The sequence below is a fragment of the Lynx canadensis genome, chromosome B4, assembly GCF_007474595.2.
Source record: "Lynx canadensis isolate LIC74 chromosome B4, mLynCan4.pri.v2, whole genome shotgun sequence".
NCBI lineage: Eukaryota > Metazoa > Chordata > Mammalia > Carnivora > Felidae > Lynx > Lynx canadensis.
In genome coordinates, this window is record NC_044309.1 from 129,846,291 (window position 1) to 129,868,378 (window position 22,088).

The 22,088-nt window shown below is 53.6% G+C and overlaps 1 protein-coding gene across 1 annotated transcript in view; it reads right to left on the reverse strand.

The window, feature by feature from the left end:
* MYH9 (myosin heavy chain 9) overlaps positions 1–22,088 on the reverse strand; it is a 93,094-nt gene that overhangs the window by 56,796 nt on the left and 14,210 nt on the right. The window contains exon 2 of the mRNA XM_030320522.2: positions 5,109–5,460. Coding sequence (XP_030176382.1) covers positions 5,109–5,441 — 333 coding nt within the window. The 5' untranslated portion in view covers positions 5,442–5,460. The remainder of the gene's footprint in view (positions 1–5,108; positions 5,461–22,088) is intronic.

The window sequence follows — 22,088 nt, forward strand, 5'->3', positions numbered from 1 at the left end:
ACAGGCAAGCCTACACTTTTCCAGCATCGGGAAAACCCCGACCAGACCTTTTGTGGGCTAGTATATCGCTGACAGCTCTCCCTCTCGAATCGTCTAGAGACATTCACGTGAGCATCCCTCCAAAACTCGACCATTTTCATGTCACCCGTGAGCCTTCTCCAAGACTCGAGTCTTCTCAGAAGGGGGAGCCCGATTAGCCAACACCCTTCATGTGAGGCACCCAAAAATACACCCTATACTCCAAGTCTGACCTGATGGGATTAAAATCCGACCCCAGAGTCAGCCGTCCTGAGTTCAAATCCCAGCAAGGGCCAAGTTTCTTAACCACCCTCTCCCTCCATTTCTCAATCTGTAAAGTGGGGACAGCCGGACTCTATGCCTCCCTGAGCAGTTTTCAGGATTGGCATGCACCCAGGACAGCCTTGGAGAAGAGCTCTGAGAAGGTCAGGAAAGCAGGGTCCAGTGGCAACTGGCCAGACAGCTCTGTCTTTCTTCAGGGGCTTAAGGTAAATTCATGTTAACTTGTGACTACTAATTCTTTTTCTTTTTATTATTTTAAAAAAAAATTTTTTTTCCCAACGTTTATTTATTTTTGGGACAGAGAGAGACAGAGCATGAACGGGGAAGGGGCAGAGAGAGAGGGAGACACAGAATCGGAAACAGGCTCCAGGCTCTGAGCCATCAGCCCAGAGCCCGACGCGGGGCTCGAACTCACGGACCGCGAGATCGTGACCTGGCTGAAGTCGGACGCTTAACCAACTGCGCCACCCAGGCGCCCCTACTAATTCTTTTTCTAATAACCTGCTCCTTTGTCTTCCAAGATCTGTCTCCCGGGCCAAAAAAAAAAAAAAAAAGACAGACTCCGAACAAGTTGGGCATGACTCCTGAAGCCACCCAGGTGGTAGGTGCTCAGATGGGGGGGGGGGGGTAAGCAGCCCAAGCCCCCTCTTCCGAGGACAACACACCAGAGTTCCAGAAGCAGCCACGCAAAGCTGTGATTCACACACACCTGCAGCCCTGACTCTGTTGAGTGACAGCTGAAAGCCATGAAGCAGTTAACAGCAAAGCTGGGAGCAGCCCTTGGTGTCCCCCTCCCCCTCCCCCTCCCCAGGCCAGACCTCCCTGGTCAGAGGCCAGTTCTCTGAACTCCTATCTTTTTGTTTTCCTCATTACAAGTGGCCTCCACCCTCACTGTCCACGGCTGTGCCCCTCGGTCCAATAGCAGCCAACACCCACAGGGCACTGTGCTATGTGTCAACCCAGCCCCATCCCGCCCTGCCCTCTCCGCTCCTGCCAAAACGGAAGATGGGACAGGTTCCACACGGGAACGAGTCGCAAGGACAAAGCCCTTTCCAGCTGCGGCCAAGGGCTATGGCACGTGGACTTTCCAAACAGAAGTTAAAGACTCAAAGCAGAATTCCAGGAGAGCCTGGGTGGCTCAGTCGGTAGAGCCTTCGCCTCTTGATTTCGGCTCAGGTCATGATCCCAGGGTCGCGGGATCGATCGAGCCCCATGTCAGGCTCCCGCGGAGCATGGCGTCTGCTTAAGACTCTCAGTCTCCCTGCCTCTGCTCCTCTCCTGCCGGTGCACAGGCTGGCTCACTCTCTCCAAAGTAAGATGAAAATAAAAGCGGAGCTCCAGAGGGACCCAGTAACCCACAGTGGTCTGCAGGCCGAAGAGCAGCCAAGTTTGGAAAGGACCAAGTGCATCTGGCTGCCTCTTCTGTTTGGAGGCGGGGACTCGGGGCCCTCAATTTTCTTTCTTCCTGGGATAATCAGTCATTTGTTTTCCCTCCAACGACTCTTTCACAAGGGACCAGGAAAGCTCCGAAGCAGAGAAGGCCACACGTGGTGTGGGCCACCTGCAGCACGGGTATCACAGGAAGATAAGAGGAAAGCAGGGGACTTCTGGTTTTTCCTCCATGGGACTGTCGGGCCAGGATGAGATAAGGCCAGGGAGCAGTGAGGTCATCCCAGGAGCTCAGAAACAATTGAGCTCTGTTCCTGGGGTTTGAGAAAACCCACACTCTAGGAACTCGGCCCGATGAAAGCCAAGGACACATGGCCACACTTTTAGGGCGTGCCTCTGAGCCAGATGTTTGCAAACAGCTGGTCATGACAGCAGAAGGGGACCAGGGGTTCCCGGGACAAGGCTTTCTGACAGCTGGGTGGGCAGATGGTCCTGTGGACGGTTCTCTCCGGAGACCTTCAAAGTTCTCTGGGCTAATCCCATCAAACCAGCAGCCGTGAGCCCAGCAGCTCAGGTGGGAGGAAGGAGCCCTGATGGCGAGCCTCCCTCTCGATGCTTGCGGAGGCACGGACACCGAGCAAGTGGCTTTGCTCCCACACGGCTACGCCAGGAAGCTGCTCCATTCACGGGCCACAGAGGCTCTTTGTGCCCAGCCGCCCCCTGTCCCGGGGCCTCACCCCCCAAGGAAACAGACAGAGCAGCTGTGCACAGGATTAGCCACGCCGCCCACAATGCCAGGCGAACACGCTGCACAAAGGCTCCCCGGTCGCAATTTGGAGCGTCGTGTGCAGAGAGGTTGACTGTGAATGAGGCGGCATCCCCTGCCCAGCGGCTCCGACCCCCCACAGCTCTGCACCTGCTGGGGTCCCCATTAGGGCGACTGCGGAGACAATCGACTTCTCTTCCGGGGAGGATGCTTAGGAAGAGGCTGGTCTGAGGCACACGGGAGGCGACAGAAACAGGAGTGAACGCCTCCAACCAAAGAGTCCTGCCTGCCTCCAGAGGGAAACCCACGCTAGCGGAGGAGAAACGAAGCAACCATCATTGAACCCGCTTTAATAATATTTCCCTTTGTGGGACAGAAGACTGCAGCCAGCTAAGGCAGGCGAGCGCAGGCCCCGCCCCCCTGATGTGTGTCGCACTCGGCAAATCCCTAGCAGGACACAAGCTGAACAGAGACCCCCAGCAAAGGCCACGCACAGGAACAGCTACCTTCACTTAGAACAAACGGCAGCAGCGGCACAGTCCGGACCCTGCCGTGAGCCAGGTGCTGGCTGGCGTTCACACACTCCTGAGTCCTCGCCTGCGAGGAAGTGGGGTTCCTCGTAGCCGCGGCGTGTGGTGGGGGAGGGATCTGAGCCAGGACCTGGAGGCCCCAAGTGCCGTGACCTTCATCGCCCTGCTTCACCAAGCAGAGCCTGTGTCAGCTTAGGGGCACAGCAGAGTGGGCACGATCTGCTGTGGAGCCTGCCTGGGGGGCGTCCCACTCTCAGACAATAGGACTTGGCTCCCAGCTGCCCCAGCAGACAAACGATGCTTTCTCAGAGGCCCCTTGTTTTTCTACCAGTCGCCAATTCTGAATTCCAGTGGTTAATATCCTTAGGGACAGGGGCTTTTAATTCTGTCCATACGACATTCTCACCAAGGAAAAGATAGCCGGGCTGAGGGTCAAAAAACCCCGAGCTCCAGTCTCAGGATGCATGATCCTGCACTGGGCCCTTGCCCCCTCTAGGCCTCAGTTCTCCTCACCTGCCGTATCAGCAGGTTGGGCTAAGCTGGCCTACAAAGGACTTTTCCAAGAAGACGGTTCTGTGTATTTCCTTTCTGGTAGCTCCTGACTAATCAGGCCCATCCCCAAAGGGTGGTCTTCAACGGCAGGACGTAAGAACTTCATTATCATGGACCGATTTAGCAATCGGCAAGGTAACACAGCCCCGGCATGCGGCTGGCCCGGTCAGAACTCCTGGGCAATCAATCCAAGAGGTTTGGGACTTCACAGAGGACTCTGGCACGTGGCAGGGCACTCGGAAGTAGCAGTCCAGGATGGCAGGGCAAGTGCCCTGTGGAAACATGTGCTGAGGTCACCCTGAAAACTGTATAGAAAACAAAATGGCCGACTCTGTGGGGGCCACTCGCCATCCGTGTGCCAGGAGGAGCCCAGCACCTCCTTGTATTGCGTATGTGATCATGAGCTGACCCCTGGGTCTGAGGCTTGGGCTTCCCAACTATGAAATGAGAGGGTGGTAAGCATCTCGAGATGTTTTCTTCCTCCAATTCAAACAAAGTTTTGAGAACTGTTTCATTCAGCTCCAAGACCAAGAAGGCCAAGGTAAACATAACAACATACCTAAACAAGGAGCTATTTTAGGAATAAGAGCCAGGTAGTTCTTCCCTACCTGGGACAAAACTAGAAGGAAATACCTGGGACACTGAACAGAAGAAATAAGAAATTAGCAATAACTTTTGTGACCCTAAGACTGAAAGATCTTGCAGCCTATTACACAGGAGATGGGAAAACGCTACGGCGAGGAGCTGTCTCTGTGCACAGGTAGCCCTGCTAAGCCAGAAGAAAGAGGGTGGCTCAGTTGGTTAAGCAACTGACTTCGGCTCAGGTCACGATCTCACGGTTTGTGGGTTCGAGCCCCGCGTCAGGCCCTGTAACTGACAGCTCAGAGCCTGGAGCCTGCTTGGGATTCTGTGTCTCCTCCTCTCTCTGTTCCTCCCCTGCTAGTTCTCTGTCTCTCTCTGTCTGTCAAAAATAAATAAGCGTTAAAAAAAAAAGAGAGAGAGAGAGAAGGGACCGCGCCTTCTCTGCACGCCCCGGGGCCCTTTACACGTGCTGTTCTCTGGACGCTAAGCCTGGTAGGGCAGGGGCACGGACCAAAGGTTCAAGTCCTCATCTCTGCTCAAAGCACACTCCCCAGGGAGCTAAGCCACACCCACAGGCCTCTAGAAAGAACAAGATGATGGAGTTCCAAAATGAGACTGAGCAAATGGGGAGGGGGAGGGGACCAGGAGGTGCAGGAGGAAGGAGCGAGGCGGGAAACCAGGGCATGGCAGTGCCTTGCTTTAGAAGGAACTATCCTTCCTGTCCCCACCGAGACTGAGGACCAAGGCCCGTGGGTGGGCCCCCACACATACACATCATGATGTTCTCCCTATGTGTGGTCTCAAACAGGCTTCCTGTCGTGTTTCGGGCTACGCGAAAAGGTGAAATAACGCCGCGACAACATTCCGTTAGGATGTTCGCGTGCCAAAGCTGGAGGATGTCACCGCAGCTTTCTTCAAGACCCCCAACGCTCCGGGACAGACCCGGGCCTCCCGCGCCCCCTGCGCCCTGGGCCCGGCCCCGCACTCACGTAGATTAGCCCTGAGTAGTAACGCTCCTTGAGATTGTGCAGCACCGATGCTTCGTTGAGGCACGTGAGCTCGGCCATGTCCTCCACCTTGGAGAACTTGGGTGGGTTCATCTTCTGGATGTCATCCTTGTTCACTTTCACCTTCTTCCCGTTTTCCACCAGCTCCACGATGGCCTCCTCGCCCACCTCTTCCTTGAGGCTGGCGGGCTCAAAGCCACTCTTGTCAGAAGGCACCCAGACCAGCTTCTTAGCCGCCCAGTCGGCCTGGGCCAACGGGTTATTGATGAAGTTTTTATCCACATAGAGATACTTATCAGCAGCTTGCTGCGCCATGGTGACTTACAGCCAGGACCTGCGGGACAAACAAGGACAAAATGTCAGGTACAAGCCACATCAGCCACACGAGGAGCGCTGAGCACCTCCTGGCTTTGCCAACGGCACGGCATTAGAGCAGAGCAAAACTTCTGCAACTGGGAGGCACTGGGAGAAAGATGTACACGACGGAAAAAACGAGTTGTTGTCAGAGATCTTGCGAGAAACGAACGGTAAGGTATATCCTAGGATCCAGCCACAACCAAACAAATCTATAAACGACCGCCGTGCCGGATGACGAGTGTAATCTGAGTCTCAAAGGCAGATGCAACCATAGTCACTGTGCTATACCTGCTGAGGGAGGAAAGTGACCACGCAGCTCAAGAGGACCTCCCACGAAAACAAGTTTCCCAGTAGCCCCCCAAAAAGGCAAAAAGTACGACCGCACGTAATGGAAGTTGTCAGTTCAAAAAAACGTTTTATTTCACGGAGTTCCACCAAGAGGGAAAAAAAACACAAAAAACAAAAAAAACATGTGGCCAAGAGACGTTAATTCCATCTTGATAATACAGCCCAAAGAAATCAGGGGAGAAGAAAAGTCAGGCTCCGGGAAATATCATGAGCAGCGAGAGCACCTCCCTCCCGGGGCACTAACGCGGAAAGCACCCCTCACCATTTCTGTCCAGGAGAACTGAAGCACATGTGTGTCTTTTTTTTCAAAACTCATTTGCAAAATAAAGATGAAACAATAGCCCCTCACGCCGGTGTGGCTTAATGGTTTATGAAATGCTTTCGCACGCCCTTTGCTGTCTCCAAAGATCCTCGTCATAACACTGCAGAGTGGGTAAGAAGTGTGCTTCGGCCCGTTTTACAGATGAGGATCCGGGAGCTTCCTGGAGGTTCAGGGGCTTGTCGCCCAGGGAGGACTCAGGACTCCCGGTCCCGTGGCCTTTCCACGGTTACCACAGTGCTTATTCCTGCTCACGGGCTCAGGCTGGGGCCCTCAGGACTCTGAACGCAGGACTCCGAAACCGTGGTCCGAGATAGAGCCAGCCCACAGCCACCAGGGGAGCAGCCCAGAAGCTCACTGCCCAGCTCACAAGGCAGGAAAGCCTTTCCCTTGTGAGGTCAAGGCCCCCTCCCCAGGCTGGAGGTTTGGGACAGAGAGAACAAAAGGAAAAGTCTGGGCCGCCCAGGCCTTATCTGGGCTCGTTAAATGCTTTCCAGATCAAGACTAAGGGGCTCCCCTGGACACGCTCCAGGAAAAGGGTTGTTTTCCAGGAAATCTGCTCTCTCCCCAGCCCCCACAGGAGGGAAGGCAAGTCCAAGGAACAGAGCCTGGCAGCCTCCCCCAGCAACCCCAGCTGGTGGCTTTGTTTACATTCCCAGCCAAGCAAACCCCTGCGGCCCCTCTTGGGGGACCAGGGGCATCACCCACCTGCAAGGACCACCCCCTGAGAGAACGCAGGGCCCAGAGCCAGGCAGCAGTCCACAAGGCAGGAAGGGACGGCCTGGCCTCATCTTCCATGTGGGGCTGGGGTCCAGGCCGCCTGCACGCCCCAGCCTCACCAGCTTAGTTCCGGCTGTCCCGGTTCCCACACTGGCCAGGCCATTCAAGCAAATCGGAGGCTTCCCTCTGCCAGAGTAAATATCAGCTGTCCTGTCCCTCTGTGCCATCCATCTGACCACTGGCCAGGTAGCCTCCCCAGTCTCAGGACCCAGGCTCCCGAAGCCAGTCTCCCCCTCATGCCACTGCCCTGCCCGAGGACTGGCAAGGACCACAGAGCACACGGCTTCGCAGGCTGCTGGGTCTCAACCTTTTTGCAAAGTTCAAACCAAAAATGGACAAGACAATCTCCTATCAATATGTAAGAAGGGATTCACTTGAACCCTGTCCCCCCAAATCCGAAGTCCGCTGCTGGTTAAGAGTTCTCCTAACCCAGCCCAGGGAAGACACCCGAGGATATCTATCACATGCCCTCTTACGAGATCCCTCCAAGAGAAGAAGAGAAAGGGGGACAGTCATTAGGTCCCTGACCTACCAACATCAACCTCGCGTCACCATCAATCGCTCTGCAAAAGAGCTTTTATTATCCCCAATTTATAAATGAGGAAACAGGCTCCAAGAGGGCCAGTGACTTGCCTACTGTCACCCCATCCAGTCACGGGTCCACCAGGCCCCCCGGCCTGGGGTCTCCTTAGCACGCTTGTGCCTAGGGTCCCACGGAAGAAGTCGGGCTGGCGTTGAAGCTGGATCAATCGGCAAGTTGAGTGGGACACGGGGCGTGTGGGGGAATACATTCCACAGCGGTCAACACACAGTTACTGGGCTCTACCAGGCAAGGCAGGGAGGCTGAGGGAGCCTTCCCTGTGTGGACCACGTGACCGGTCCAAAAGCAGGGCGCACTAGAACTGTTACATTCTTGCCCTCCTGGTCTTCCACCGGTGGGTGTGCACTGGCCGGCCATGAACATGGCAGCCACTGGCAGGGGACCACTCCACCTGGCCCCTCATTCTGCCCTACCTTCAGGCCTCAGTGGGAGGGAAGGGGGTGCTTACAGGGCAGCACTGTCTACCCCCAATGGCCACCAGAGACCTGGAGGCCAAGCCTCACTTCCTATAAGAGAGGGGGACACGCTGTGACCGCCTCAGAGCTAGACCAACACAGGGGGCTGCCCCTCTCTGCCTCTGGGGGTGCCGAGTACACAGGTGGGCACCCTATATGTAGGTGGGTCTCCGTGCCCCTCTCTGAGCAGAACTTTCATGAAACTCAGCTGAGTCCTGTTTGGCCAGGCCGGGGACAGAGCCATTTGGTGTCACTGCTCTGCTGGAGTGATGTGGGTCAGCAGCAGTGCCAAGGTCAATACGCGGGTTGGATGGCGGCGGTGGGGGGCAGAGGTCACCACAAACAATGGGGTTTATTAAAGCCCTCCCACCAGCGCAAAGAAGAATATCCATATTCGGTGACCGCAGCTGAGCTCCGGTGCCCACCTGAGTCAGGTGGAGGCGCCCCCGGGTCCCAACAGGGCTGCCAGCGATGCACTCAGGGGATGGTCAACTCTAAGGGCACAGATGGACTAAGCCGTTAGTCAAGAGCTGTTAGAAATGAAGAGGGGAAAGAGAGAGAGAGAGAGAGAGAGAGAAAGGGAGGGAGGATGAACAGAAGGAAGGAAGGGATGAAAAGGGGCATCAAAGAAGGGATGCTAGGGAGGCATGCGGCCACTTCTCCCCTTCCTAGCTTGGGACCATGCTGAGTGGCCCCTTTTGTAAAAACTATACAAAATATAAAAGTTTTGAAAATGAACAAATATCTCCATACATTCCTGAGATCCTCCACCCCCCCCATCAGTTTGCCCTTTCTTTTTTTAATGTTTATTTTTGAGAGACAGACAGACAGACAGAGTGAGCGAGGGAGGGGCAGAGACAGGGAGACACAGAATCCGAAGCAGGCTCCAGGCTCCGAGCCGTCAGCACAGAGCCCGACGCGGGGCTCGAACTCATGAATCGTGAGATGATGACCTGAGCCGAAGTTGGACGCTCAACCGCCTGAGCCACCCAGGCACCCCAGTTTTCTGTCTCTTTTATGGTCCTTGCAGTCCTTGTTCGTAGAAACACTTGAGACTTTTAATTATCACAGGCAGAGCACGGGGTTTCATGTTGTGGATTTTTCCCATTTACTATAACCACTTCCCCGCTGGGCCATTAGTTTCCTTGTTGATCATTTTCTCCAAACGCTTCATTTTCCAGGTGATGAGGCAGAGGCTCTGAGAGGGAAGTAATCCCACTTGGACACACAGCTGGGGAAGCGAGGACCCAAATTCAGGACTGCTGGCTGCAGGGCCTCCTTGAGAAACACTGTTCATGGCTGCAGGATATTCCAAAGTGATTTTTTTTTTTTTTTTAAACTACCACGCACTAGGTTTTCTCCTTGTATGGTGGACCATCTTGAGATCAATTCCCAGAAGTGGAGTGACTGGAACAGGGGAACATCCAGGCATTGTTATGGCCCTGACAGGTACGACTCAAAATGTTTTCCCCCAGGGTCGGCGGGCTCGGTCCCGTGAACAGCGTCCCCATGCGGCGGCCACCAAGCCAGCACTGGGAAAACTGTCTGCAGGAGTAAGGCCGGTGGTTCGGCTTAGGGAACCTCAGGAAATTCTGGAAATCTGTGGGACTCACAGGCCAGCAAGGAGTTAAGGAAAAAGAAGGCAGCTTTCCCCATTGGAGATCAGATCCGGCAGAGGCCGGCCCTTTCCACACTGGCTTCCTGCGGGTGCCAGTACAACGCCAAGAAACCCAAGTAGTTGCCTTTTTAGGCCATAATCGAGAGGACACGACCAGAGGCTAAATTAGGACTCACAGGAAATGATGAAACTGAAAGTAAATAGGTTGACCAAAAAACCTCTGCTTTCAACCCAAAGTGGAATTCCGTGACTATCTGCCTTCTTCCCTTTCCCCTGAACACCCACTTGGACCTTTTTACTCTTTCCTTTTTTCCCAAGGACCCCCTCTCTCCCCCACCTTCCTGCCCTTTGGCTTGGTTTCTCTTTTAGTTACTTGTGTACTTGTTTAAGAAAGGAAGGGCTAGCCCCTAAAAGACAGAATTTATTCTGCCGGGAGCTTCTCGATTCCTCACAACGGGGTTTGTGTAAAGCCTTCCGTGGCCAGGTTCTAGGCCTAGGGCTTCAAGTCTCCCAACCATCTCAAAGCTACCTGTGTGACGGCCTGGGAATAAGCTCTCCATTTTCTCCATCCCCGCAGGTGAGGGAAATGAGGCCCACACCAGTCACAAAACCCAGGTTCAACACAGACCCACTCGGCTTCCACCGCAACTGCCTTGCCTGTGAGCTCTCTGGTGCGGGCTGGAGAGAAACAAACTGAGAACCCCCTGGTCAGTTAAGCAAACCAGGGACACGGACGCCGATCCTGCCGACTCGAGGCTGCAAATCCACCTCCTGGTGCTGGTCTGAAGCAGGAACGCGTCACACTCCCCTCTTGAGCTGCTGGCACTAAAAGAAGGGTCAGGGTCGACCTTGGGTGAGCTATTTCCGTTCTCTGAGCCAAGGTTCCAGTTCAGAGACCCCGGTGGGCTCAACTCAAACACTGAAAGCCTGTTCCAGGTTCATCACTGATGTTTTCAAGGAGGCCCCTCTGATCCTTTGTCCCCACCCCCACCCCAGAGGGCCCAGGTGAACATGTCCCTTTTCTTTGTTTTTATAGCCATTGCTTTGGAGTTAGTGAAACTATCAAGATGCCTGAGTTCCACTGTTACCAAAAGGCTCTACGAAGGCAGCTGCTGAAATGATACAGAAATTGTCAAACCCCAGGGCTCCTGGGTGGCTCAGTCGGCTAAGCGCCCGACTCTTGATTTGGGCTCAGGTCACCATCTCACAGTTCGTGCATTGCCCGATTGCCCTGCAATCGATCGGGCTCTGTGCTGACAGAGCAGAGTGTGCTTGGGATTCTCTATCTCCCCTGTCTCCCAAAAATAAATAAACGTCAAAAAAAGAGAGAAATCGTCAACCCCCGTAGATTTACTTATTCAATGAATCAATACATACTGAGGGTCTGTTTGCAAAAATATCATGACAAAGGTATAAAGGACCCAAGGAGTTTATAATGTAGTGGGATGACAGGACAGACACCCATGCCACTAGTTAAAGTGCCAACCTCGGCAATGCAGCCCGGACAAGGGGACCACAAGTGGACAAAAAGCAAGCGTTCTGGTTTCCTTCTGTCCTGCACGCTGCTGCACAACGGGCATCCGATACACAGATGTGCCGTATGGATGACGAGGAAGCATTTGTTCTGCGGCCTTGGGCGCATGCCACCTCCCTGACTCAACCGTGCATGCTGTCTTCCCTATCTATCGAGGCTGTTTAATTCAACGTACACTCCTTAAATGTGCACAACAATGGGGCAGGACGTCTGTCACTGTGGAACATTTGCTGCGGAGGGGGGGACCATGCAAATGGCCAGCTCCAACACGAGACTCGGTGGAGAAAGATGAAGGAACACGTAACTCGCTGCAGGAACAGAGAGGAAGGGGTCATTCAGCGGAAAACCCAAAGCACCAGGGAGTTCCATGGAAGGGATGGCATGTAACTGGTCTTAGGAGAGGGGATGAGAATTGGTGGGGGAGGGGAAGAGTTGGTAGAGAAGGATTCAAGCCCAGGGAGAAGAGGGGGCGGTCTTTCATAAACCGTAAAACGATGTGATCAGTTAAGGTAGGGCTCCCTAGCCTCGGCACCCTGAGCATTTGGGGCCACGTAAGCCTTTGTTGTGGGGGCTGTCCTGTGTATTGCAGGATGTTTAGCAGAGTCTCTGGCCTCTACCTTCTAGACGACAGTAGCAGTCTGCTCCCGGTTGTGACAACCAAAACTGTCTTCAGACATTGCCTAGCATGGGGGCTGAGGGAGCAAAACTGCCCCCAGTCGAGAACCACTGATTTAAGGGGCGAGCTGCATGAGCAAAGGATGCACAGAAGCCAAAGTTCTGCTTTGTAAATACTCTCTGGAGTCTGAAGTGGACACTTCTTAAACAGAAGTCCCCAGTGAAAAGTGATTCCCAGACCCAAACGATGACCACTACGGATGGCATGGTCACCAAGGAGTGACGGCCCCTGTAATACACTGTATTTTAAGGGATCTGACCTGACTGAACCCATTACTGGACTATACTCTAAAGATTCCTGAATGTCAAGAAAAAGAAAGAAAGAAAGAAAGAAAGAAAGAAAGAAAGAAAGAAAGAAAGAAAGAAAGAAAGAAAGAAAGAAAATGAAGAAAGGAAGAAAAGAAAGGAAGGAAAAAAGGAAGATAAGAGAAAGAAGACAGAGGAAGACGGAAGAAGACGAATACAGTGCCAGAAGGAGGAAAGAAAGGAAAGAACAGGAAAGGAAAGAAGAAAGGAAGACAGAAAGACGGACAGAAAGACAGAAAGAAAGATAAAGACAGACAGACAGACAGACAGAAAGAAAGAAAGAAAGAGAAGAAAAGAAAGAAAGAAGGAAGAAGACAGAAAGACAAAAAAGAAGAAGAAAAGAAAGGAAAAAGGAAAAAGGAAGAAAGAAAGGAAGAAAGAAAGAAAGAAAAGAAAGAAATAAAGCATGAAAGGAAAGAAGAAGGAACAGAAAGGAGACAGAAAGACAGACGAAATAGAGAAAGAGAAAAAAGAAAAGAAGAATAGAGGAAGAAGGAAGTAAAGAAGGAAACAGAAACAAAGAAAGAAGAAAGGAAGAAAGGAAAAAAGAAGAAAGAAAGAAAGGAAAGACAGGGAAGAAGAAAGAAAGAAAAAGAAAGAAAGAAAGTAAGAGAAAGAAGAAGAAAGAAGAAGAAAGAAAAAAGAAGAAAGAAAGAAAGAAGAAAGAAGAAAGAGAAAGAAAGAAAGAAATCAGGCAAAGGAGGCTGATGTGCCTCCCCAGGCAAGGCACAAGTCTCCGGGACCTCCAGCGCAGCCGCTCCACAATCAAGTTCACTGGCAGGAAGAGGTCGGGTGATTCACGGAAGCCAGGCAGCAACCACGCTCTGGGGGGCTGTTCACATGGCTGTGCTGACCCCACCTGGGAACTGCATCAAATGCCATTTATTGAAAGGTTTCGACAACATCAGGATTAATCCCAAGGATGATACCTAGATAAATTGTATCCTCCCCCCAGAAGCCTCCTCCAAACCCCCTCAAATACGTCCGATGCCCAGCAGTCGATGCCTCCACCCGGAGAACCCACAGGTACTAGGAACACCTGAACCCCCCAAACCTGCACTCCCCTTCTGTGTCTCATCTCTGGGAAAGACACCGTCGGCCTGGTCGCCAAGGCGATCACTGTAAACTCCTCTCGGGTGGATTAGCAAAGCCCTCTGTCAATCCCACGGCCAGCGCCCTGCTCCAGGACTGCGTCCCCTCCTTTCCAGGCTGCACAGCGGCCTCCTTCCCGGCCTTCCACGGGGGCTTCTACCTCCTTCCAATCCATACCCCTGCTGCCTTCAGGATGACTCAGCAGCCCCGTTTCTATGCGTGCTATATCCTCTTCTATCGATAATCACTCGCCAGTTCGAAACAGTTCAACGGCTCCACACCTCCTCCCGAATAAAATCTCATCATCTTTGCAGGCTGAGTAGGCCCTTCGTGATCACACTCATTCATCTCCAGCCCTTCCTCATAACCAAGTCCTGTTCACGGCTCGCTCTCCTCGTGCCCCCTCCTCTGCACCAGAAGCCCTCCTCTCTCAAATCTCAGCACAGGCTCTGTCCTCTGCAGGGCCCTCCCGGATTGTCACTACGAATGGACTTCCCATAAGCCATCACACAGCTGAACTGTCGGATCTGCCGTTGCCTCTGAGCACAGGAGGCAGGTCTCATTCGGCTGATTTCAAACGTCTAGCGCAATGCCTGACCCCAGCAGGTGCCGTTAAGGTTTCCAGAATGAATGTATGAGGAACAAGGCAAAGAGGAGGAAGGAGTCACAGAGGAGGTTTCTAAAAAGGTGGGAAATCGCCCTGAGCTGTGCGGAGGGCCAGAGGGTTAGAGAGCTGACGGGAATGAGGCAGGAGACCCGAGCTGGCGGCACCCAGGTCCCAGCTGCTTCGCTGCTGCAAAACCCAAGCCATTAATGGACCAGTTCTTATATTCCCCAAACGAGAAGCGAAAGAAAGCACACCAGGGCTTTCAATCCACGATGAGAATAGGAGTGAAAATAATTTATTGGTCCCCAGAAGCTTTGCAGGAGGTTGAATAAACCACCTCAGTTTTCTGGAACCTTCTAGTGCTTCCTGATGAACCAAGGTGGAGGCACCTACCACCTACCACCAGAGACACCAGAAGTGACTTGGCTGGTGTGGCGTGGCCTCTTCCCTAATCAGGACCCGCGAAGCCACCTCGGGCTGCCCTTCCTGCCTCTCCTGGGGCACTCGGTCTGCTAAGCAAGTGCTGCAAATGCTGATCTTTGGTACCAATTCTGCACAGATGGAACTTGAAAAAAACCACTGTGATGTGCAGCTCCCATTCTGTGAATCCCGAGACAAGTCCGTAATGCTCTGTCATGGAATGGAATGGGCACAGATCTGGAGTCACACAGACCTGGTTTTGAATCCCCTGCTCAATTCCTGTAATCTTTTTGTTTGTTTGTTTAATTTTTTATATTTATTCATTTAGAGAGATACAGACAGCATGAGAGGGGGAGGGGCAAAGGGGAGGGAGGGAGACAGAGAATCCCAAGCAGGCTCCATACCATCAGCACAGACCCCCCCAACGCCGGGCTCGAACTCACAAAACCGCGAGATCATGACCTGAACTGAAACTGAGAGTCGGGTGCTTAACCGACTGAGCCACCCAGGTGCCCCCAATTCCTGTAACCTTGAAGCTGTCACCTCAATTTCCAGGCTCTACAGGAAGAAGAAAAAACTCTGTATCAGAGGACTTGCAACTCAAGCTCCCAGGAAAGACTCTGACACCGAGTAAGAACTTCCCGATCTTGTCCTCCTGACCTCATTAGCCCTAATCCTTCCCTAGAAGGACACCTGGGGCCTATGAGAAGTTGCCAGAAGTTTGGTGACTCTTTCTCCAGGCTCCACCAGTCCCCCGAGAACAACATGGCACAGTGCAGTGTCTCCCAACCAGTCATTTCGCACGAAGGAAGAGGGTTTCGTGGCCAAACGCGGTTGGAAACCCGCCTCCCCGTGGCCCTCCTGCAGTCACGATGCACACAGAGTGCCCTGAGGAGCCCGCAGTTACGGAACCCCGTTTCACTGTGTCCAATCGGGCTAAGTACCCTGGGATATCCTGCAGGAGAAACGTTCCTCAGGGCTGGCCTGGGAAATACTGGGCGGGTGGGATGTGCCACGGCAGAAGGGCTGAATTGGGGTCCGGCTTGGCACTGAGCAGCTGCTTGGCTCTCAGGCTCAAACAAGATAATGGACACAGGAGCCGCCCTGCATAAACACCGGGGCTGTCAGAACCATCATCCGCAGGGAGGACTCAGTCACTCTGCCAACTGAGGGCCGACCTTACCGCAGCCGCCCACCCACAGGTGCTCGTCTCCCCGGGGAGGGGGAGGGGGGGGGAAGGGAGGGTCCTCCCGGGTCCCAGAGCCCAGGAGGCAGAAGCTGTTGAGGACTGGGAAGGATGGGCCCCCTTACCCTCCCCCCCCCACCCGGCCTCAGGAATGCTGTTTGCTTACAGAAGAAGCTGGGACTTGTTGCCATGAGCGGTATTCCAACCCAAGCCTGTGTTGATGCTTAGCAGATAAGAAAACCAGACTAGAGACAGGCCAGAGAGGAATTTAGCACCAGAGCCCCACAGACCACCCCCCTTTACCCTTCCTTCCTCAGAGGCCACATGGAGGGGCTTCCCAGGACCCCTCAGAGCCCAGGAAACACTGACAAATGCTCACACTTGCCTGACTACGGAAGGCAGGGCCTGGGATCATTCTGACTTTGCCCTGCGTCCAACAAACCCAGACCATCGAAAATGACACCAGCATTTTGTATGTTCCGTCCTCCTAGGTAGGTTAAGGACGGAAGGTGCACGAGGTTAGGTGGAGGGAGCAGCTGCAGAGGGGATAACACAGCGGCTTACCTAGGATCTAATCAGCCACGTTGAGGAATGTGGGTTTTAGTCTAGGGACGAGGGGAGGCTACCACCGTGGTGGGGGGGGAGGGGGCGGGAGGGTGACATCACTGGATTTGTATTTTAAAGAGATCACTTGGACGGGCCATGGGAAGTGATCAGTTGCAAACCGGCCTGGATTAGCCAGGAGGGGGGTTTCCAATCTAAGAGAGAGGGAAGAACCCCAGGACAGGGCTAGGGAGAAAGTGGTAAAACGTCACAAGACAGGGGCAAATGAAGGCACAGATCTCACCCTCTGACAAAAGAGCCTGGCCGGGGGAGAAGCAGGACTCGAAGCCCCCCCGCAGCCATTTCCACCTAAGTAAGAAGCCCAGCTTTCCAGGGCCTCTCCAGCCACAGCGCCTTGGGCACGGATCTCGGGCATGATGATGTCACACAGACCAGATGGGTCACCTCCTCTACGATACTGTCCCTGTCCTCCAGGCCACAAGATACATTCTTCTTTTTTTTTTAATATTTTAAATGTTTATTTATTTTGGAGACACAGAGAGAGACAGGGCATGAATGGGGGAGGGTCAGAGAAGGAGGCACAGAATCTGAAACAGGCTCCAGGCTCTGAGCTGTCAGCACAGAGCCCGACGCGGGGCTCGAACTCATGGACCGCGAGATCATGACCTGAGCCGAAGTGGGACGCTCAACCGACTGAGCCACCCAGGCGCCCCACAAGATCCATTCTTAATGAATGAATCAATCCACCAATCGGGCCAGAAAGCAGAGCAAGAAGATGGCCCTGTTGTTCCATTCAAGAATTCTGCCACTGAGAATGCCCATCCGCCTAAACAGAAAGGTCCCCGTGGCCTTTACAGCCCAACCAACTCCTGCACCCAACGTCTCCCAACTGTCCTTCCAGTCCCCCCTCTCCTGTCCCCTGCCAGACACTCTCCAGTCTAGACCTGTTCCTCTCCCCTCCCCAGGCCGATACCAGCAAAACCAGCCTTATACCAGAACTACACTGCTTCTCTGCCCACCTTCCATTTGGCCCTCACACACCTTGAAGTCAGGGGCTGTCCCCCTGACCCCATACACAGGTGCTGACCGAGCCCAGGGTCCACAGAGAGGGCCCTCGCTCAGTGCTTGTGGAAGTGAACTGAATTGTTCAACACACTTGGGTTCAAGGCTCACGTCGCGTCTTCTGGGGGCCTGGCCGTCCAAGAAAACAACCGTTCCCAAGTTAGCCCTCCCAAGCCCTCCTGTCTGATGTCGGGGTGGGGGGAGCACATCAGCAGCTTCTGCTCAGGCCCCTGGCCGAATCTGCAGTTACGTCACCTGCACTGGACCCTTGACTTTGCATTTAATTGTTCGGTATTTGCGTAGTGAGCCACACGTGCCTCGCCTACCCGGAGAGACTGCAAAGAGAACCAAGATATCTTGGGCCAGTGTCTCCTCCCAAGTTGCCGGGCACAGATCAGCCCCAGCCTCGCCCCCAGGTGTGACAAGGTGGACAGAAGCTGCCCTCCCCTTAGGAATGCGCCCTGAACACACTGACCCTGCCCTCCCACCTTCCAGACCTGGCTAGGCCTAGGCGGCACGCATGTGCACAAGGGGGAACTTGAACCCTTCGGACTCCTGCGGCAGAGGGGTTATTCCCTCCCTTTGGTTCTGCCAAGAGGACAGCTTTTCTTTCCTCGAGCACGTGAGCACAGTTTGCTGAAACCCAATGCAGAAAAATAACCATACTGAAAAGATGTAATTACACGGCCACTGTCTCAACGGGAAAGTGCAGTGCGCTTGGTTTCCTGAGTCCACATCATGCCGGCTGAGAAATGCAACCCGAGATGAGAAACTAAAGACAATTTTTGAAGAACACTCTGTCCAGGGCCTACCAGGCCTACAGCAGCCTGTTATTCTGAGTGATGTTTAAATAACACACACACACGCACGCACGCACGCAAACCCAAAAAAGCACTGAGTAGTGTAACCACTACCACCAACAGCCATCCGAACCCTATTCCTGCTGAGCCGAGGGCTCTAAGGCCACAGATGGGGCCCAGTCACCACTGGGTCCCCGCTGCTTGACACAGGGAAGTGCAGCATAACACTGATGACCCAGAGTCACGGGGAAGGTGACAGTCTCCCAAAAGGTCCAAAGTCCAGGCATCCAACACCAGACTCTCTGCCATCCATTCTCAGAGGGCATGACGCTAAGATCGATAACACTGCACCTTCTCTGGTTGTTTCCCCCTTCAGCAGGCAAGGCAGCAGAAGCTCGGGACAGGTGGCCTCCCGGATCATATCACTGCCCTCCTCCTCCTCACCCACCCTTCCAGTCAAATCTGATTCATCCGTTTCTAAGAGACACATGACTGGCCAGGGGTCAACACAATCTTCCTGAATTGATCAAGCGTTCATACAAATGGACTCTGATAATGAGCTTCATCGCCGAAAGGAGACAAGCCTTTCCAAGTGGTGATAACTTATTCATGACCTTCCCAGAAGGCATCTGAGAAGGAACCCGACTCAGGAGGCAGCCAGGCTGGCCCAGGAATTCCAGACCCATCGCTTAACTAAACCAACAGAACAAACTCTGCTTCGTTGACTCGGCCCCCTGGGCCCTAATTTCTCCATTTACAAAACGGAAGTGCGACCAGCTCCCCCTCAGGACAGCTGTGAGCACATGAGAGCATGTGAAGGTACAGCCCCCACCAGGTCTAGCTGACAGTCCCAGCTCTGCAGTGTAGTCAGCGCACTGCGCAACTCACAGAACAATTGTGAGGATCACAATAGGCTAACGGAGGAGTGTGGTGCTTGGTGGCGCCCCGGGGCCTGCGGGCCCCCCTCGCCACAATCTTTTTGCCTCTTCTCTCAAGAAGTCTGTGTCGCCACTGAGCTCATAATGAGTCAGTCACGGCACTGCCCTCCCACAGCCCACTTCGGGGGGTTTGAAGTCACATCCTGCCTAGCCTCACTCAACATGATTTATTCCACCCCAGGAATGTAGCTCATTTCCCAGAATTTTGTGAAGAACTCGAGTTAAAGAGCTTGATCTTGCAAGGGACTCCATTTATAGGCTCAGCTGCAGTGGAGGAGGAGACTCAGCTCAGCTCAGACCTGTAGGCGGGAACCACAGAAAGTCAGTACTGAAAGAGGCCCCCAGAGCCTCTCACCCTGGAGTGCCAACGTTTCTTTTTTTTTTAATTTCAACCCACGGTAAAAAAAAAAAAAACTAAAATAAAATAAAGACTATTTAGGTAATACACACAAACATGTCAAACGAAAAGCTTCATGAAATGATAGATACAGACTATTCACCTTGATTATTTCCCATTCGAGTCTATCTTATTTCATGTCTAAAAACCCTGGTTGCCACCCGTGAAAGTAATTTCACGACCCACCAATGAGGTCTCAGCTGACGGTCTATAAAACACCAGTCTGACTCCACTGTCACTGGGTAGATGAGGCTTGGGCTGGTCCAGTAACTCCCCAAGACCACAAGTTGGGCCAAAGAGCAGCTCAAGTCCAAAGCCAAAGCAAGGCTCTGTGGAGGTCAAACCTCCAGCAGGTAGGATGGCAGCCGCCTCACATGACATGTGTTGGGCATGTTCGTGGCCTGCTGCTCGGTCACCTGATCCCGACAACCTCAATAAAGCCCTGGTAGCCATCCTGCTCCCCACCCTCCCCCTTAAAAAAAAAAAAAAAAAAAAAAAAGACTCCGAGGGGGCGCCCAGGTGGCTGAACACCTGACTTCGGCTCAGGTCATGGTCTCGCAGTGCAAGAGTTCGAGTCCCGCGTCGGGCTCTGTGCTGACAGCTCAGAGCCTGGAACCTGCTTCGGATTCTGTGTCTCCCCCTCTCTCTGCCCCTCCCCCGCTCACTCTGTCAATCTCTCTCAAAAATAAACATTAAAAAATTTTAAAGTAAAAATACAAATAAAAAAATCAGAGGCTCAGGGAGATAAAGCGCACTGCCTGGAACTGGGCACTTAGGAAACATCCTTTGAGGACCCAGAGCCCAGGACGGGGAAGGTGGCAAGGACAGAGTTTCCTCGGTGCAGCATCACAACAGATCCAATCCACTATGATGAGAACATCACCCCTCCAAGCCGCAGCCCCAGCCCCATGCCGAAGAGACGCCCAAAAGTGACATGAGAGGGACAGTTGGATGCAAGACAGATCAGATGGGAGAGGAAGGCCACTGCCCTGCAGACATGAGCTCAGAGAAGCTACTCTCCCTGTACTTACACCCGTGGGGTGGCATAACCTAACCCTCGTGCCTGCAAATAGCCTGTGGATGACTTGTTTACACGCACGTGCACGCGCGTGCACACACTCTATAAACAGGAAACCCAACGTTCTCTCTGGATCGTTGGTTCTGAACGCTTTCGGCCCGTAAGGACCCCTTTGAGAACTGGCTGACGGCAGTGAACCTTTTGCCTACCACCTTAGGGGGCCCACCGAGACCCTCAAGTACAGTCCATGGACTTTTAGAAGCCCCCCCCACACACACACACACACACACATACCCAGGTCCCCAGTTCCAATTTCAAAGGCAAAAGGACTCTGGCATGGCCTCCTTCTCCACCCAGGCGGCATGAACAAAGACTTGAGAGGATTCTCGTCCTTCGTTACTCTTCAGAGGGGTAATGAGGATCTCACAAAAGAGGTCAGAGGGAGCAAAAGACAAACTCTGCAGTCAGGACAAGCCAACAGTGACCATTGTCGTGGGAAGTGAAGGACTCAGGATGGTTGGGGCAGGAGGCCACTTCCCCTGGGCTGCTCCAGATCACCCTGAGCTGCAGAAACAAGAAATCCAAACCCTCACGCCGAACTGTCCCTCCTCCCTACACTGCCATCACTTGGGACTATTCTCAAGTGAGCCAGCAGGTGCCAGCCCTGGGCACACAGGCTGCCTGGAGGACAGGGCCGAGCTCCCCAGAGAAACCAGGGTGGGCAGGCCGCATCCCAGAGCCTTTGGCCTCCCTGGGGGAAATCACCCAAGAACTAGTCGCAGAGTGGAGATAAAACCCGTGTATCTCCCACGCTACAGAGAAATTAGATTACTAGAGAAGGCTAATTAATCCCTCGAGGAGGCTGTGGTGATGCCCCCGTCTGAAAGGCTGGCCACCCCAGCTGTCCTTGAGCAGGGAGCCTGGCTGCAGCAATGACCTCACCACATCCTTCACCAGAAACCCGGCTGCTGATTATTTAACCACCTGCCAAGAACTGCCCCTTTGCCCGGGTCTGGTTCCAAAGGGGCCAAGGCTGAGGCCGCACAGGAGAGAAGGAAGGAGCAGCGGCCCCTGCTCTAGACAGCTGCCGGATTCGCACCGAACCCATCCCACAGACATGTGCACACACACAAACCTGTACACACACAGGCAGGTGCACACAAGACACGTGTGTGCACACTCCAGGGATGTGGGATCAGGGCAAAATGTGACACTTCTAGAGTCGGGCTGGCCTGGGGTGAGCGCGGGAGTCTCTACCCAGAGCTTGAGGGAATCTCTGGGAATGTTAGTTATTTTAAGGGGGGGGGGGCGGTGCAAAGAACGAGAGAGAGAATCCCAAGCAGGCTCCGTGCTGCCAGCACAGAACCCGACACAGGCCTCGAACCCACGCAACTGTGAGATCATGACCTGAACCGAAACCAAGAATTGGATGTTTAACCGATGAAGCCACCCAAGCGCCCTTCCGGGAATGTTATTTGAGGGCTCTGAACCTCCCTGTCTTCATCCGTAAACTGGGTGTCACCGGGCCCACGCCCCACAAATAAAACCCGCTAGCACTGAGTTCTGGGTGCTTTTCGTAGGAGAGCTTCCCCAGCCCACACAACCGCGAGGTACGTTCTTCTAGGATCCGGTTCTGCAGATGAGGAAACTGAGGCCCAGAATGTCTAAGTGACTTGCTCAAGGGCACGCAGGTAGTAGCAGCTGGTGTCTGTGCCCCGGAAGTCTGACTAGCGGCCCTAGGGTTTTCATGCCTGACCACTCGGCTCGCCCTCTGAGCACCTGGTGAGGCAGCAAACGAGTGAGGTCTGTAAAGGCCAGACAGAATCATCAAGAAGGGGAAGGAGCCTCCGGTGACCCACGATCTGCCCGGTGTCACGCACCGCAG